The sequence below is a fragment of the Pyrgilauda ruficollis genome, unplaced genomic scaffold, assembly GCF_017590135.1.
Source record: "Pyrgilauda ruficollis isolate IOZ18807 unplaced genomic scaffold, ASM1759013v1 scaffold41, whole genome shotgun sequence".
Taxonomy (NCBI): domain Eukaryota; kingdom Metazoa; phylum Chordata; class Aves; order Passeriformes; family Passeridae; genus Pyrgilauda; species Pyrgilauda ruficollis.
This window is the reverse complement of record NW_024525601.1, coordinates 8152883-8169407: the sequence shown is the minus strand read 5'-3', so window position 1 is coordinate 8169407 and position 16525 is coordinate 8152883. Positions and strand designations below refer to the sequence as shown.

Here is a 16525-nt window from a genome sequence, read left to right as displayed (position 1 = left end):
TTAACTTGTATTTGACAAAAAACAGTAATGAGTTTGAATTTACAATTGTTTTCTTTCTCAGAAACATTGAGAGAATTGATACAAAACAGTGTCTTCCAGCCTGACTGGCACCTTCTATTCTGCAATGCTACTCTGGGATCAAATCAACTCTTCACATGAAATAGAAATGGAGAAAATAGTGCAGGGAGGAACTATGATGAGCCAGAAGTTTGGACAAACCCAGGATCGACTTTGTGACTGAAAGCAGAAAATTACATGCAAAGTGCAGTACTTAATATTTGAGGAGTTGTTTAGTATTTAGAGATCTAAAGTAAAAAATGTAATGATGCTATTATCAGGTCTAAAGCTACTCATCCTAAGTGGCTGTTGTGGTGGAATCTGTTCCAGAGGAAACAGCTGGAGAAAACTTTAAAGATTTTATCTTTACCCTTTTTAATCTTCATTAATTATTATTATTCTGCCTTAAAAATACACACTCCCTGTTGGAAAACATTGACAATCACAGGTTATTATACAGATATAAACCATAACAGATCTGTCACACCCTGAAGCCACAAGAAGGCTTTACACTCCAAGCTAGGAAATAACATAAAGAGAAAAAGCACTTTTTTTTCTCAGAACAATGAGCCAAATTCTGATTTCAGGGTTTACAGGTAAAAATCCTGTCTTGCCCCAGTAGATCTGCCATAGGGCCACATGAATTGGACATCACTGAAACTTCAGAGCACACCCTGGTTCAGCACTAGGCAAACACCCATGGAATTATGGCTTGGTTTCTGAAGGTAACTGCTGGTATCATGGGTAGTTTGGTGTCACAATGAAGCTGCATGAGAAACATGCTGTTAAAAAAAGTTGTCAAAGTCACAAAGAGCACCACAGACAGTGTCAGAGAATAGAGATGCCTACATTTCAAAAGCCAAAGAAATACACCACGAAGCCACACCTGTGCATCCCTCGGGGTTTTCTTTGGCCAGGTTCCAGTACAAGGGTTTGCATTTACTGCAGGTAGGACCTTCAACATGCTGGAGACATTGACAATATCCCTAACAACAGAAAGGAGCTAATATGGGTTCACCTGCTTAATAAAAAACTTACCGATCTCTACTACTAAGAAAAACCTAGTATTGTTAAGAGCTCATGCAGTTTACTGACTTTTACAGACACATGGACCTCAGGCTGGTTCAGACATCTTAAGATTTTTCTGTCTCACACTACCAGCACAGGATTGTTCCACCCAGTGTATTTTTCATGTATCTAATTTATTTTAAGGGTCCCAAAGGACATACTTTCCAATTCTTTCATAGCTTTATTATAACTGCTCTAAAGTATTAACTGGTTTGTACAAAGAATAAACCCCCATATTTCCTTAAAAATACTAATTCATTTTCTATTTAATCTTTTCTATATTGGTGGAAGACACACAGAGCTCTATACAGAAGCCTACATAGGTACCCCTACACCCATCAGACTCACCCTCTAGGTGGTCTTTGCCACACATTTAACAATGCCTGTGGTTTCTGGTAATATGCAATTGCTAATGACCATCATTGTATCAATAACAATAATAGTGGAACGGCAACAAAGTTGTAATGGTTTTTCAAGAATAATTTGATGCTGAAAGGCCTGTTGCAACCCAGACCCAGAAGGTCTTTGAGACATGCAAACTTATATCTTCATGCATATGTTAGTGTTAAGAGTATATCAAAAAGACATAAACAGATTGCATATTCTATATATAAAAGATAAAACCCCCCCATCCTTGACAAGGTTTTGCACTGGTATGATCAAAGAGCAAAACACAAAGTTTATTTCTACTCCTACTCTTCAAACAAGCTCCTGCAATTCTTTTAGAGCCTAAGAGCAGGCTTCAGGGCTTGAGCAATGAGCTGGATGCGTTCAGCAAAGACACATGAATGATTAACATGCACTGTTAGCTGCAGTGGCAGAATACTTACAAAGTGAGAACCAACGCTACCTTCAGGGTCACACTCGCTGCTGACACCTTTATAAAACAAACACATTGAAAGATCTTTTGAAAACAGAGGCTGTGGAATGTAGTAGTGCAGAAGCACAATGTAGCCGGTGTGAGCTTGAAAGGGCTTTTTAATACAGTTACCTTGGAGAGACTCAAATGCTTTAAACTCCAAGACAGCAGAAGCCTTTAATAATGATTTTTTTAAATGTGTATCTAGCCTGATTTATAGTATTTGGGTTTGTATGCAAAGCAGTCACTTGGAAAAATAGAGCCCTAACCTATGGAACTGACAGATATTTTCTTAAAGTACCTGTGCCATCAAAATGGAAATGTATTTGAGAAGATTTATTTTCTTCCGTGTTGCAGAAATAGGAAGGAAAACCCCAGTAAAAGTAGGGAAGGCTTTTACTCACGCAAGCAGTTGGGGTAGCTGTAGTATCCTGGAGCACACTGGTCACATCTCAGCCCAGCATAGTTCCCACGGCACAGACACTGCCCTCCAGGACCACAGGTATTCCCCAATGAGCCAACACCATCACAATTGCATGCTGCACAGAGGAGAAAAAAAAAAAAATAACAGATGCACGTCTAAATCTAGAATTTGCCAAGAAACTTGTATTTGAATGTCAATCAATCATTTACGTTCAGGAAACCAGACAAACCATAATTTTATCAGCAAAAATAAATATCCCAAAACAGATGGTTATTCTGCAATTTGTCCTCAACCACTGATAATCTTGGTTCATACAGTTCTGTAACTCACAGCTGAGAGATTTGGTTTGATGCCTTGCAAAACACATGTAAGGGACATGAATCCATCTTACATTTGGCAAGAATGTCACATGAAAGAAATACATTAAAAAATCTTTTAAAAATATATTCAAAGCATGTTGTCAACTGTAACAGCAAACTTCTCATGGAGTTACCACCATTTTGGGCTAACAGCTAAAGACAAGACCTGCTATTTTCTTGAGTGGATGCTGGAATGTTCCACACAGTCACACTTCACAGGTACAGGAATGGGACCCCATTTGGGCATCCCAGTTGTCCCAGGTACAAGATGAAGTGCTACAGTTTACCACTTGGATGTTATGACTGCCAGAAATGGCTGGCTGACAGAAATACAAAGCAAACATTGTCTTCCTGTTACATGTTCATGTTTCTGGTTCCCCCTTTTGGTTCCTCTTTCTGCTGCAGTCAAAGACATCTGACTTTGCTGTATTTACTTTAAAGATGCTTGGAAAGACACAGGGCTTGCTAGGAAGTTAGTGTACGAGAAATACAAACACTGAAGCTTCCAAGAACAATACCTGCACTAGAGTCCTCCATCATTTGACTATCATATTGCATTCTCTCATAATTTTAGTGTTTTGCTTAAAGGCTTTGTTTTCATATCACTTTATTTGAATAAATCTTCTATTGAGTTCAACAAGTCACAACCAGAAAGATTAGTTCTAGTCACAGCAGCCCAAAGAATATAGATCTGTCTCTCTTTTGAAGATGGCAATTCCTTACAGGAATAGCAGGTTGGGCTGCTCACTTTCCCCCACAGCTTGCAGCATACTGTGTTAATTTACGTTTAAACCCATGGCAGCTCATTTTAACTGAACAAACTGTGAACTGCAGCAGTTCTGAGTAATCCCACTGATTGTGTTTTCAACTATTTTTATCTGTCTTTTACAATTTGTTTTTGCATGCTCTTTTAAGCTTTTATGTCTCTTTTCAGCTTTTGGTGTTCAAAGATCAAACACATTCAATATGGGTTTGATTTGCTTTAAGATCGCTACTTGATTTTGCTCTAGGAAAATAAAAAAGGTTATTTTAAAACCACTGAACAGCGTGTACCAATGCAGAATCCTGATTTTGTTTTTCATTAAAAATGTTCATCTACTCCAAACCATAAAACCCACAGTCACGTGGTGTTTCTTTATTCCACCCATTGTGTTTGGTAACACAACACAGTCCATCTTTCCAAGGTGCCACAGTTTAACTCCAGCTGGCAAATAGGTACACACAGCCACTCACACCCACCCATGGGATGGGAAGAAGAATTGGGAAAAAAGGTAAAACATAGCACTGTACACAGCGCTAGGAGTGAAATTAACTCTACCCTAGCTGAAACCAGGGCATGAAGGCATAAAGAATTCTGCTGTCCCTTTATAGGGGATAATCAACTCTGTAAGCCCAAAGGAAGAAGACTGTCATAGTCAACAGCCAAAAATAATGAGAGAAGAAAGCAAATCATAATTTTATACATAAATCTTGTTAATTAGCACAGGCAAACACATACCAGAACTCTGCAATATTCTAAATTCCTTTTCAATGGAAAAATCACTAAGGATTAAGGGCCCCCTCTCTCATTCACTTTAAAGACAGACAAAACTTAGGGCCAAGTAGGACCCAGTGATGGGAGTCTTCTTACACACACACAAGACCATTACAACACTCAAAAGTTATACTCCATTAATTTCCCTGTCTTGTAAAAAAGCAGGCTAGTGCTTGGTGGGAAAATCCATAGACATCTTTCATGTTTCATGCCTACATGGACACAGGTTGGGTTAGCTCCTGTCAGATGATCTTAAAACTAGTGAGAAACCACCATGACAGGCAAAATGAGACCTTCAGATTTACAGAACACACCTTTTACAAGGTACTAAACTCTGATGCCAAACAAGGTCCCAAAGACTCTCTGCAAAAGCAGATCAGTGCTTCACAATTCTGCTATTCTTGTTCCTCAGCAGTCAAGTCTGCCCTGTTGCTGTGGGCCTCCACGTGAGAACAACTCTCAAATGCTTTGGTTATTAGTAAGACAGCTATGCTGACTGAGGGTACATCAAACAGTCTGACTACAAGGGAAAAAAAAGGCCTGAAATTAGAAAATTAAAATATATGAGGATTTCACTGAAGAGTGCAAGAGGGAGTTGCCCATTTGCTGCTGTGAATGCTGCTGTGGCTGCTGTCCTGGAAAGCACTGCTATCTGCCTTTTCAGGGCCCTGCTTGATGCTGTACCTGCAATCAGCAGCCTTACCTTGACAGGCAGGGAACGAGTGGTGGCCAGGCTGGCAGCTGTCACACTGAAGTCCAGCGACCCCTGAGCGACAAAGACACCTCCCAAGAAAATCACAGACTTCAGGCTGGGTACCCATCAAGTTACATTCACACACTGCCAATGAGAAAAGATATTTCAGAAGCAGCCTCTGCACAGGCTGTCCTTTTATATTTCTTGAAATAAAAACACATTTGAAAAAAATAGCAGTAAAAGCAACTCTCTACTCCCTGATGCTCAACAGGATGACAATTTTCCCACCAGATTTATATGGATTCATAACAGCTTTTATTGACTGCTCACATCTGTAACAATTCAGGAACAAGGAAAACATTAATGAAAGAGCAAGGAAGGTGGCTCAAAGTTCAATTATCGGTGTCAAAGCACTACATTTGGACTGGCTCCACTGAGAGTCTGATTTATCAATTCCAAGAGGTTTGCCAACAATTGAGAGTAGTTCCATCACTTCTGGGACTGAAGCGAAACAATTAATGGTTTAGATTTACAATCTTGGGTGGGAGTGGTCAATAAATGGTCTAAAAAGACAGTACAGAGACAGCTATTAAAGTTCTGAACCCAGTCAGTTTTATAGTATTGATTAGATAGGGTAGCTTTGTGCATCAAAGCGAGGTTGCAAACTCATATTAAGCACATTTTTCTAAAAAAAACCTCCAAGGATAAGTAACAGAAATATTTCCAAATTCCTTCTAAGTTTAATTAATGTTACTAAATCCAAACACAAACTAGAGTCTGGCAGCTGCATCAAACAGCAGACAGCAACCAAGGAAACAGGAATTTTTAGATTAAAATCTCCCCTCATCACATTATTCTTCTTTGACTTTTGTGAGTTTTGGGAGAGCCTGTTATGAATACATCTCCAGGGCAAAATAACTTCATCCTTCAGTATAAAACTTGGTGGTTTGGATACGCTTGCCAGAAGGGAATGTTTGGCTTACCCTGGCAGAAGGGGTACTGAAAATAGCCAGCTGCACAGGTATCACAGGAAAAACCCCCAAATCCAGTTCGACATCTGCACTGCCCAGTACTTCCATCGCAGTCACTGCCCAGCACTCCTGCACCGTGGCACTGGCATGCTGAAGAACACATTTGTAAAGAAAACATTTGCAGTATTATGATCTTAAAATTCTTATTTCCCTTGGAAGCCAAATGTTGGCATTTATCCTGGAGTACTCCAGGCTCCAAGTGTCAAAGAAACTACGCCACTTACACAGACACTGGGGGCCAAAATACCCTGGTTTGCAGCCTCCTTCTAGTTGAAACAGGAAAGGAAAAGAAAAAACAACAAAGTGAGTGCATATAATCCCAGAATTCCTTGTCATTTTGCAGAGAAAAATAAATCAGTACTTAGTAAATATTACTCTTGAACAAAAATACTCTATTTGTATGAGTCTTACATGCAAAATCTCATTCAAAAAACTCACAATCTGTGATTGTGCTTAGTCTGAAAGCAAAAATTTACAACTTCTACTAAAACTTCCACTTAGAGGCAGCTGCCTTTCTTATGCCTTCAAATTCAGATGCTGCTCATTGAAAGGGTAAAGAGCTCAAGATCTGCTTTCTCCTGTTATATTTATTCACTTCCCTTTGGAGTTTTTTCCTTCCTTTTAAAAATTTGTGAGAGAAGGGGATGTACAACAGAGAATACCCAGAGGCCTACCAGGGCAATTATTTTGGATGCTGTACCAAGGCAAAGTGCATGTGTGCTAGTGATTAAGCGCTAGCTGTGATGATGTCTCTGTTGTGCAGAATGACAATATAGGCTAAAAAATATAAGCCCACCAAGAGAACCATTCTACAGATTTCAGGCAGCTTTGCAGGGCTAACAAGAAATACGAAGCTTTCCTAGAAATCAGTGTCCTTCATTGCCAAGGGCAACATACAATTTGCCAGGTGAGAGACAACAAGGCTAGCCAGCCTCAACAAAGAGATTTACACCACAAAGCAGTGGTTGTCATGTCAGAAAGTTGTACATGTCAGAAAGTCTTGATGGATGTATTCTTAAGTGCGTCAAACAAGATGGTCAGCTCCTCCTGCAGATGTTGGCCAGAGGCTTGCCAAAGTTATTTTGATCCATAACTCCTTCTGGAGCTAGCCCACCTAACTGTTTGGAATAAACATGACAGCATGATAAACTTTCGGCAAGAACAAAGGTTGTCTTGAAAGATAAATACCAAGAGGCAAAACTACTACCTAAAAATCAACTAAATAATTCTATTATTCTACAAAAGAGCAGGCACCACTGAAACAGTGAAAAATAGCAACACGGGGAACAACTGGGGAAAAACTACGAAGAACTTGCCCATTATGTCACCAGCCACAGCATCACTTGGAATTGAAGAAGTAGAAGGATACACAGGAGTATCTTTAAAACAAAAGAAACAACAAGGATCATTGGAAACAAACACATTAAATTAATTAAAAATCTCGACAAACAATAAAGTTATCTACCATTGATACAGAGAGCATGATATTCATATAACTCTAGTAACCAACTTCAGCTTAGTTTTCTTAGGAAAGAGGTAAAAGACAATGCAATTTGATTCCCAATCCAGATAAAAGGTTCCCTTCTCAAAAAAGCAGTATGAAAGGCCAGACTCCATTTGGAAATGCCATTGAGTTGCTTTCCTGCTCCTTATCCTTTTGTGCAGTCTTTGTTACACTAGACATCATTGTGAGAATTATCTAAAGATGTTCGTACTTATTTCACATTTCCTGCTTCTAGCTGAAGGTCCATCTCCTTCCAGGTGGCATTACCACCTGCTACACGAACTGCCATAATTTATGATGTGTACTTCTTAGGAGCTTTTATTTGCGAGTCCTCCAGACTGTCTTTCCCATTCTTAAATTTTCTTGCATTGAGATGGGATCCAAAGTCAATGAGCTACACACATCAGTGGGACTCAGATCAATATCTACCTGAGCTGAACTAATTTTAAAATGTCAGATTTCAATCAAGATGTATGAGATGTGATAATCTAGAATGCAGTGTACAGAGAGGGTTCTATCACAGCCATTCAATTCAAACAACATTCAATTTTCATAGGGCTTTTTTTCCCTGTGTTTTGTATTGTCTTCCCTCTTCTTGTACTTCTATTGTGGTACCTCTCTTCTACTCAGACCTCAGAATTATGAGAATACTGCACAATCTCTGTTTTTCAAGTCACTATCTTTTTTGTTAAATAACCCAACTCTCTTCATTATTGTAACAACTGATTTATCAGAACACAAATACATGAAGCTGCAATACCAGATGCTTTTTAACCAAGTTAAGAGCAATGAAAACCATTAATTCTTTAATGCACATTTAAAATACAGAAAAAGCGGCAATTTTACTTGTCTACTTACAGACACAAAATGGGTAACCATAGAATCCATCAGCACAGAGTTCACAGTGGTCTCCCTGGAAATTCTGCTTACAGAAGCAGCGGCCAGACCCTTCCTCGCAGCCATCTGCATGCTCCAAGTTACAACTGCAGGCTAAGTAAAAGTACCAGCAATTAGGCATTCTTTGGAAAACAATCAATTTGCCTTTTACAGCAGTGCATAATGGCATTGGAACAACAAACCTGCAGATGTGAATGACTCATTATTTAAAGAGTTAACATTTCCCATGTACTTGCATATCACCAATGTATCCCTTAAAAGCAAAACCCCTGTTATTTTCTTAGAGCGTTCAGGAGTTTTTAATTCCAAAAGCTGCATGTTGTTCCTCCACAGCAATTTTTCTGTGGCAACCACTCATCTCTCTCCATGGTCTAGGCTGAGCACCACACTATTCACTTTCATTTACACACTACATGCAACACCATTACCACAGCTCTGCTGACTTTGCACTCCTTTCAATCCTCAAACAGAACTTAACTGTAGTTTCCTCCTGCCTGTCACATGTCTCCTTCAGCTTCTTTGTAATCCAGCACTTTCCTCTTACCTATACTCAGCTCTTTTTCAAATGTTCTATTAGTAATTACCCTATTGCACCACTAATTAGTCGATAAGCACTGCGTGAGATCAGAGTAGTGATCCTTGTGACCTTTTGAGCTATAGAATAAAATTTTCAAGTGACCAAGGGTCAAAGGCTAGCTCACGGGTACATCAGAGAGCTAAGCGAAACCCGATCACAAGAACGGCAGATGAGAATGGCTTCCCAGGGGTCCTGAGAGCCTCCTCACTCTGGGGTGTGTAGCAGCATCCCAGGTTTCCATGATCTTGTCTCCTCTGTACCCTTTTATGGCTTATTTCCTATCTTTCTGCTGTTCTCAATATGCTCATATGACACATAAGTTGAGAAAAATATAATTTAAAAGGTTGAAAGCAACACAAACTCATTTGCAGCTCTTCTCCCACATCTTTTGCCCACCCTTTCATTTTCTCTTCCCTAAAAGACGCATCCTGTGCCTTGATTACAGCCGAAACCCCTCAAGCCACCAGGAGAAGATACTCCACAGAGAAGGACTCACGTATGCAACCATCGGGAGCTCTCACTGGAACACCGTAAGGACGATAGTAACCTTTTGCACACTTCTCACAGTTAATCCCAGCTGTGTTATGCTGTGCCAAACAAAACAAAAGGATAGTATAAGATAAAGAGAGGAACCTGGAAGAATTAAGAAACAACAACATCCTTTATACTGTTTCTACATACAGCTAAGAAGGGGAAGAAATTGAGTATGACTGTAATAAAGAATCAATCATCATGTAGTGTTCTTTAACCACCTGTTCTCTACAGGATTCTGGATCATGGTATTCTCACATACAGCAGCTGAATTTTTTTATTTAAAGCATTATAAACCCCTCCTCCACCTAAAAAAAAACCTTTGAAAAAACATCTCTTTATCTCATAAAATATCTCTTTTTAGGCTACTTTCTTTTCACCATGTATATATTGTGACTGCAACATTAATTTTTTTATACTACGTATTAATTTTCTGAATATCTTGTGTCAAAGATCAGCAAGACCAGAAGAAACCAAAAACTGAACAGTCCAGCCAGCACAAAATAGATTTTCCAGTAGAAAAGTGTATGTCTCTATAAATATGTGGTTTAGGCACACCAGAAAACAAAACAAAACAAAACAAACCCCAACAAACAAACAAACAAAAAAAATCCCTAAAAAACCTAAGTAATTTGAACTAGAGCAGTGATGGCAAGTCCAAGTTGAGTAAATCATGGTCATGAGGCACACTGATGAGCTCACAGACATAAGAGCCAGGGAACCAGAGCAGGAAGCTCTGCCCTGGAGCAACCAAAACATTTCCCCCAGCTCCCACTCCCTGTTTAGTTCCTCCTTACGGGGTGTTGCAATTCAGGGCTGAGCAGGGACACAGCATTTCCTGAATGGACTGGTGAGCAGCCCATGAGCAGGGCACTCAGGACTCTGCATGTTCTTCAGTGGCTACTGGAACTCACTCCAGTGGCACATCAGTGGCCCCAGCCCAGACAGAGCTTTGGGAAGATGCCAGAAGGACAATGCAGCAGGATGCAAGTAATCCAAAAGTTATTTTGAATGTATGAAAGACAAGCAAACAAGACAAACAGCAGAATTACAGTTCTGGGCTCCTGAAAAGCAGATTTGTCCTTGCTCAGAGAGCTGCTTGACAAGATCCTGTGTCAAAGTGTCCTTGGTGGGAAAGGGGACCAAGAGAATTGATTCTCATGGACAGCCTCCTTAGAACTAGAACAGTTCTTTCCAACATGCAAGCATGGAAGAAGGTCAGCACAGATAAACACATATCACAAACTAAAAAAGAAAGTGCATGGAAGGTAGAAGCAGGGCAGGCTACTTGGTGGCAATAGAAAGACATTGCCCAAATATGCAATAATGGAGTTAAGAAAGACAAAGCTTAGCAGAGTTAAAACTAGCAAGGAAGGTGAAGTGCAAAAAGAAAGACTCCAAGAGTAGAGGAGCAGCAAAAGAAAAGCCAATGAGCGTACAGGCCCATTGCTCAGTGGGGGAAGGACAGCCAGTGAAAAAATTTAGAACACACAAAGGACAGGAAGGTGATGTGACACAACCAGCATAATTTACACAGGGCAAAATATTCCCAAATCAACCTCATGGACCTCTGTGATACAAGAGGTGCTGTGGGCAGACCCACACACATGGTGAGGGACTGAAGCACATGACGTCCAAGAAGATGGTTGGGCTTCTTCAGCAGAGAAGGGTGAATTTATTGCTACCTACTACTACTGGATCAGAGGATACAGATGGGGTGGACCCAGACTCCTATCAGAGGTGCACAGAAAAAGGATGAGAGGCAACAGGCACAGATTGGAACATGGAAAATGTCAATTAGATTTTAGGGACAAAATATTTCACGCAGGCAGTCAAACACTGAAACAGGTTGCCATGATTAGCTGTGGCATTCCAATCTTTAGAGGTGTTCAAAGCTTGGAGGAACAAGTTCCTGAGCAACCTAATCTAGTTAGACCTACTCTGAGTAGGACTGTGGGGTTTCCAGAGCTCCTTTGTCATCATACTCTAAAGAAACTGACTCTCTCTCTGTATGCAACACTTCATTTATATCACTTCTTCATGCAGGCATCCATTCCTAAGTTTTTGCTTTTCCCTGACACAAACAGAAAAAGCAAACAAGAATTCATGCCCTTTGTCAATGAAAACAAAAGAAAAAGAGAGAAAGCTATAATTGGATTTAAACTCATTTAATCCAACTTAACTTCCACAAAATTAATTACAAACAATTCATATCAGTCATATAACATAAATTTGTAGACTTAGACTAATTTTGCTATTTTCTATTTTTGAAGCAGTATTAAAAGAAATGTTCATTCATGAACAAAGAGCTAATAGAAAGGACCAACACGGCAAATCTTACTAGACTGTATGAGCAAAGTTCTGCACAGAAATGTCAACAGGAAGACAAAGAGCATTTCTTCTACTCATGTTAGTAAAAATAACGCTAATCTTCTGTCTGCCTTTTGGACAATATCTGATTGTTTTCCATATTCTTGCCACAATACAATCTACTCTGGATATTTTCCTTTATTGTTACTTGAATACAGCTATATTTTAAAATGCACAACATGGTAATACATAAATCATGATGCATGCATTTCACAGGAACATAGAACTGATGATAATTTTCCTGCAATGCAAAATTCTGGTCAGCTGCTTGTCATACATCAGATGACTTGACAACAAAAGGAAGACAGACTCCTGCATAAGTCTGGATTTATTTAACCATGAGATCACTGAACCAATGAATGACTCAGGTTGTAAGGGACCTCATGAGGTCAAGTAGCTCAGTCCTGCAGAGACAAGGCCAAGATTAGATCTTTACCAGAGTCTTATTTGATCTTTCCTCATAGATGTTGCCAGAGTAGAACAAAATCAGAACGAAAGAAATTCTTGTTCTTTCCAAGAATGTGTTATCTATTTGTGACAGACACAGTGTAAAGTCTCTCATTCCAAATTTACAACTTTTGATTCAATCCAATGGAGCCTCTAAGATAGTTATGGAACTCATCCCCTCAGTATTCAGGGGAAACTGAGGGAATGACTTTGGTTGGCACAGAGGGGGAAGGTGCCTAATGGAGTTTTCCTCTACACAAAAGACAGAACCAACTCTTCTCACATCAGCACAGCACAAGCCCAAAAGCCAACTATCACAAGCTGCAATTGGGAAAATTCCTGCTGAACAGGAGCGTGATTAAGTGCTGTTAAAGATTACCCAGAGTGTGTGTAAAGTGCATTCTCAGAAACTAGCAGAATTCAACTGTGTGTTTCTCAGTGCAACTGGATATAATTTTGCATCCAGCCTTGGTTTGAGCGGAGCACTAGTCCAAAAGGATTCCAGAGGGCTCTTCTATGATTCTGTGATTTCCCAATATCTATAATTTTCCACCTTGGTATAGTCTAGATCCTCCTTTATTTCTGCTGATTAGAGAGAGTCCTCTGTTTTGCTGCAGTAAGGAACCAGCTGGATTGAGCTGGCATTTTATTTGGTTAATTTTACTTCCTTCTGTTAAGGAGGGAAATGGCAGACTTTGTAACAACAGGAAAAGGGAATTTTTATAGCTCATCAAATTGTTTGCTTTGATTGTGTGGTTTTATTTTGATCACACAGGACTGAGCATAAATATAATTTTTATGTGTCTTTTACACATTACCAAGCAATGTTGAACAAGGTAGATTATTTTCATGCACCTTTTTCCACACTTTGAGTGCAAGTAGTAACATCATCAGAGAAATGGGCCTATCTGGACTGGTCAGACCCAAAACTACTGGTGTGAACATTTTTTTAAACTGATCAAAATGACCTTTTTACCTGGCAGTTAATGCAGACTCCTCCACCTTCATAACGCCCATGGATGTTTAAGCTTGCTTGACGCCGATCAACATCAGCATCATAGTAGCAATCAGTGGCATGTCCATGGCAATTGCAGGCTGAAAAAGTAATGTTCCAAGTAAGCTTTCTTTATAATGCTGGAATTTAGCAATCTCCAGCATTTACCTCCAGCAGAGGTGTAAAAGTGGATTAGATTTTTTTTTTTTTTAATGTGTACATACACTCAGGCATGCTGGAGTACACTCAAATGTGCATATTTTCCTATAAACAACTGGATTTTCATGCCAGAAACATAGTACAATGATATGGACATGAAGAAACTGTGCAGCTAGTGTTACCAGAGAAGGCAACAGTTGTACCACCTCAAAACTATATAGTAATGCATAAATGCAGAACTAGGAAGCTCTAGAAGAATGGCCACAGCAGTTTTTTTTAATTACCAAAAACATACTCAAATGTTTATTTTGCCATGTCTCAAAAATACATCTGGACTGATGCTATGTGCACTAAACCTTTACTTAAAATTAACAATTATAGATAAGATACACACATTTCAATAAAAAAGACACACCAAAGAACTCTCATATTCAGCTGTAGCCAAAGATAGACCAGCAAACTTGGCTCCAATATAATTCTGAGTAGAAACCAACCATAGCAACAAACAAATAGAATAAACCAAAGGGCCATAAAAAAATTCATTCAGTGTCCTCTTTTTTTCTGATTTGATCTTCCTTCTTTGCTGAAGAGGCAAATGGGAATAATTTTGAAAGAATGCAGGTAGCAAAAACAGGCTTCCCCAAGCATCTGGGTGCTAGGTGATCTTTTAATTACAGGAAATTCCTGAAGATATGACTTGATAAAGCTATTACTTCATGTTTAGAGAAACCCTCCCTTCATCTGGACCAGGGGACACTATACTCTGGAAGACAATGAGTTACAGAAGCTAAGGGCTCTGCCCCTTCTTCAGGATGAGGGAAGCATATGGGAGGCAATCCTTCCAAACTCTATTCCAAGTTCCTGGCACAACTGGGAGCATAACTCAGGGATTTTCCGTGTCTTGCTACATAATCATACAGACAAGAAAAGAGAAACTGGATCATTCTCTGCATTCTCCGTGCCTTTTTATCAGAAGAGTTGTGGAGAAGGAAGACTTTTCCCAGAAATTACCCACCACACAGTTGAGGAGGTGCCCTGCCATCAGACTCCCTTATGGTCTGTTGACAAGACCTGGACAGGTTTCAAGACTGGGTTCCCTAGCCAGGATGTAACAGCCTATGAAGATCTTTGGGTTTTCTTAACCATAAAATTCCTCAAGAAAATAAAACATTACACAAATTAGATGCTGGCTCAAGATATTAAGTCAGAAAAGGAAAAAAAGGATAATATTATATATATATGTATAATTGCAATGTAAATAAAACCTCCCTTGCCTCTAGGGTCAAACCACCTGTGAGCTACAGCTCAGCTATGTCTTCTAACAGCAATGGGAAATTATTTGCTCTGATTACAGTAGCAGCACTTTCACTTACATGGGAATAGAAACCTCTTCTACCTCATCAAACACCTTTTCACCTCTTTGAGCCATTTGCTGATCCATACGTACCAGGAAGCTCACAGCAAAATGCTGGGCTGATCCCTACAAGCTCCCACCAACCTCTTTCTATCAGTTTCTCTCATGGAATCCCAGGCCTCTGGCAAGTTGAATAAGGTTGTTTTAATTCCTTCACTTCTGGCTGCCAGCTGAAGAGGCCTGCACCTGGCAAATGCTCTCAGCAAATCATCTCAAACCGCTAGGAGCAATCCATACTAAAAAGGATTTTTTTTCAGAGATAGTTAGAAATGAAGTGGTTTTGGCTCAGAATCTTGTAGGTGATCTTCTACACACTCATTCTTCAAAAACCATGACATTATTTATGCTCTTTGTCTCTTTTCTGGCAAAAAAAAAGTTTTCCTTTTAAAAAAGGGGGCTTGAATGAGGTTTTAAATAATGTTCAAAAACTGTGTCCCAACATGCCTACCTCCTATCAAGCATTTTAATCACACAAAACCTCCTTCCCCCCTCCCAAGTTGTAGTACTGCAGTTTTAATTAAACAAGTCATCTCTTTATCCCTCAGAGTAATTATATAGGTACATCTCTGGCTTTCAAATAGGGTCCTCCTGTTAAAGAGTTTGTACCCACTGGCTATACTGCTCTCAGGAAAGGCAGATGAGAAAAATAGATCAGGCCAGACACAAAGGAAATGGTTGTGCACAGAGATTGCAATGCTCTGCACCACCACACCTGGCTTCTACCCAGGGGATGCAAAATGCCCACATGTGACAGTACAAACCCGTCACCAAAACAGGGTCCCTGTTGTCACTTCCTTCAAGAATGAAACACAGGGAGAAAAATGAAACACAGGGAAAGTGGGAAAAAGGCAAATGAATGGGCTTCTCCAGCTTGACTACTCAGTCTGTAGGGCTAACGTCCTCCAAACGCCCAAACACAAGGATGGGAAGACATACAATTGTGGAATCACCAGGATCCCCCACCACAAACACCTTTGTGCCACTGGCACAGTGAGGGGCAGCTCTCACCCTGAGAAGGGAGGGCAGCTCAATCACCCATGAGCAGTGGCAGCCTCAAGCAACCTCTCTGCAATCCAAACACCAAGAGACCAGGTGATGCAAAGGAACATTTTGGAGCTTTACAAGGTGCCTACAGCCTCTGCTCTGCTTGGAGACCTGGAGTCTGTCAGCAGACAGGTATGACTGGGGAGAAATGTTGACTCAGTGCTCCACAAAAAGTCTTCTACTCTTCTCAGGTGATATTCTCACACAAATTATTACTTTCACTGTTTAATAAGAAAGAAGAACATAAATAATATTCACTGCATTTTTGATTCTTTATTCCTGTGTGGAAAGCATTTTCTCTATATAAATAAAAAAGTTAAAGCATGCTGGTTATGTTCCATAAACATGTGTGCTACAGCTAATTCCCACGCTCTTGTCAGTATCTCTTTTAAGACACCATCTTTTTGGCTACTCACGTTCACATATGTTTGTGCTCCCAGCTGTTGCAGGTTGCCACTGTTTCTGATTATATCCAGGGCAGCAGCGATCACAGGTTTCCCCACAAGTATTATGCTGACATTCACATTGAAACCTACAGAAATAAAAGCCTCTTAATGAAGCT

General features: G+C 39.9%; 1 protein-coding gene across 1 annotated transcript in view; it reads right to left on the bottom strand.

The window, feature by feature from the left end:
- The window catches only part of LAMA3 (laminin subunit alpha 3), a 105939-nt gene that overhangs the window by 67098 nt on the left and 22316 nt on the right, over positions 1 to 16525 (bottom strand). The window contains exons 7-17 of the mRNA XM_041477781.1: positions 16380 to 16495; positions 13329 to 13447; positions 9501 to 9591; positions 8389 to 8520; positions 7343 to 7405; positions 6251 to 6292; positions 5979 to 6116; positions 5005 to 5139; positions 2389 to 2523; positions 1956 to 2002; positions 944 to 1043 (exon numbers count right to left, since the gene is read on the bottom strand). Coding sequence (XP_041333715.1) covers positions 944 to 1043; positions 1956 to 2002; positions 2389 to 2523; positions 5005 to 5139; positions 5979 to 6116; positions 6251 to 6292; positions 7343 to 7405; positions 8389 to 8520; positions 9501 to 9591; positions 13329 to 13447; positions 16380 to 16495 — 1118 coding nt within the window. The remainder of the gene's footprint in view (positions 1 to 943; positions 1044 to 1955; positions 2003 to 2388; positions 2524 to 5004; positions 5140 to 5978; positions 6117 to 6250; positions 6293 to 7342; positions 7406 to 8388; positions 8521 to 9500; positions 9592 to 13328; positions 13448 to 16379; positions 16496 to 16525) is intronic.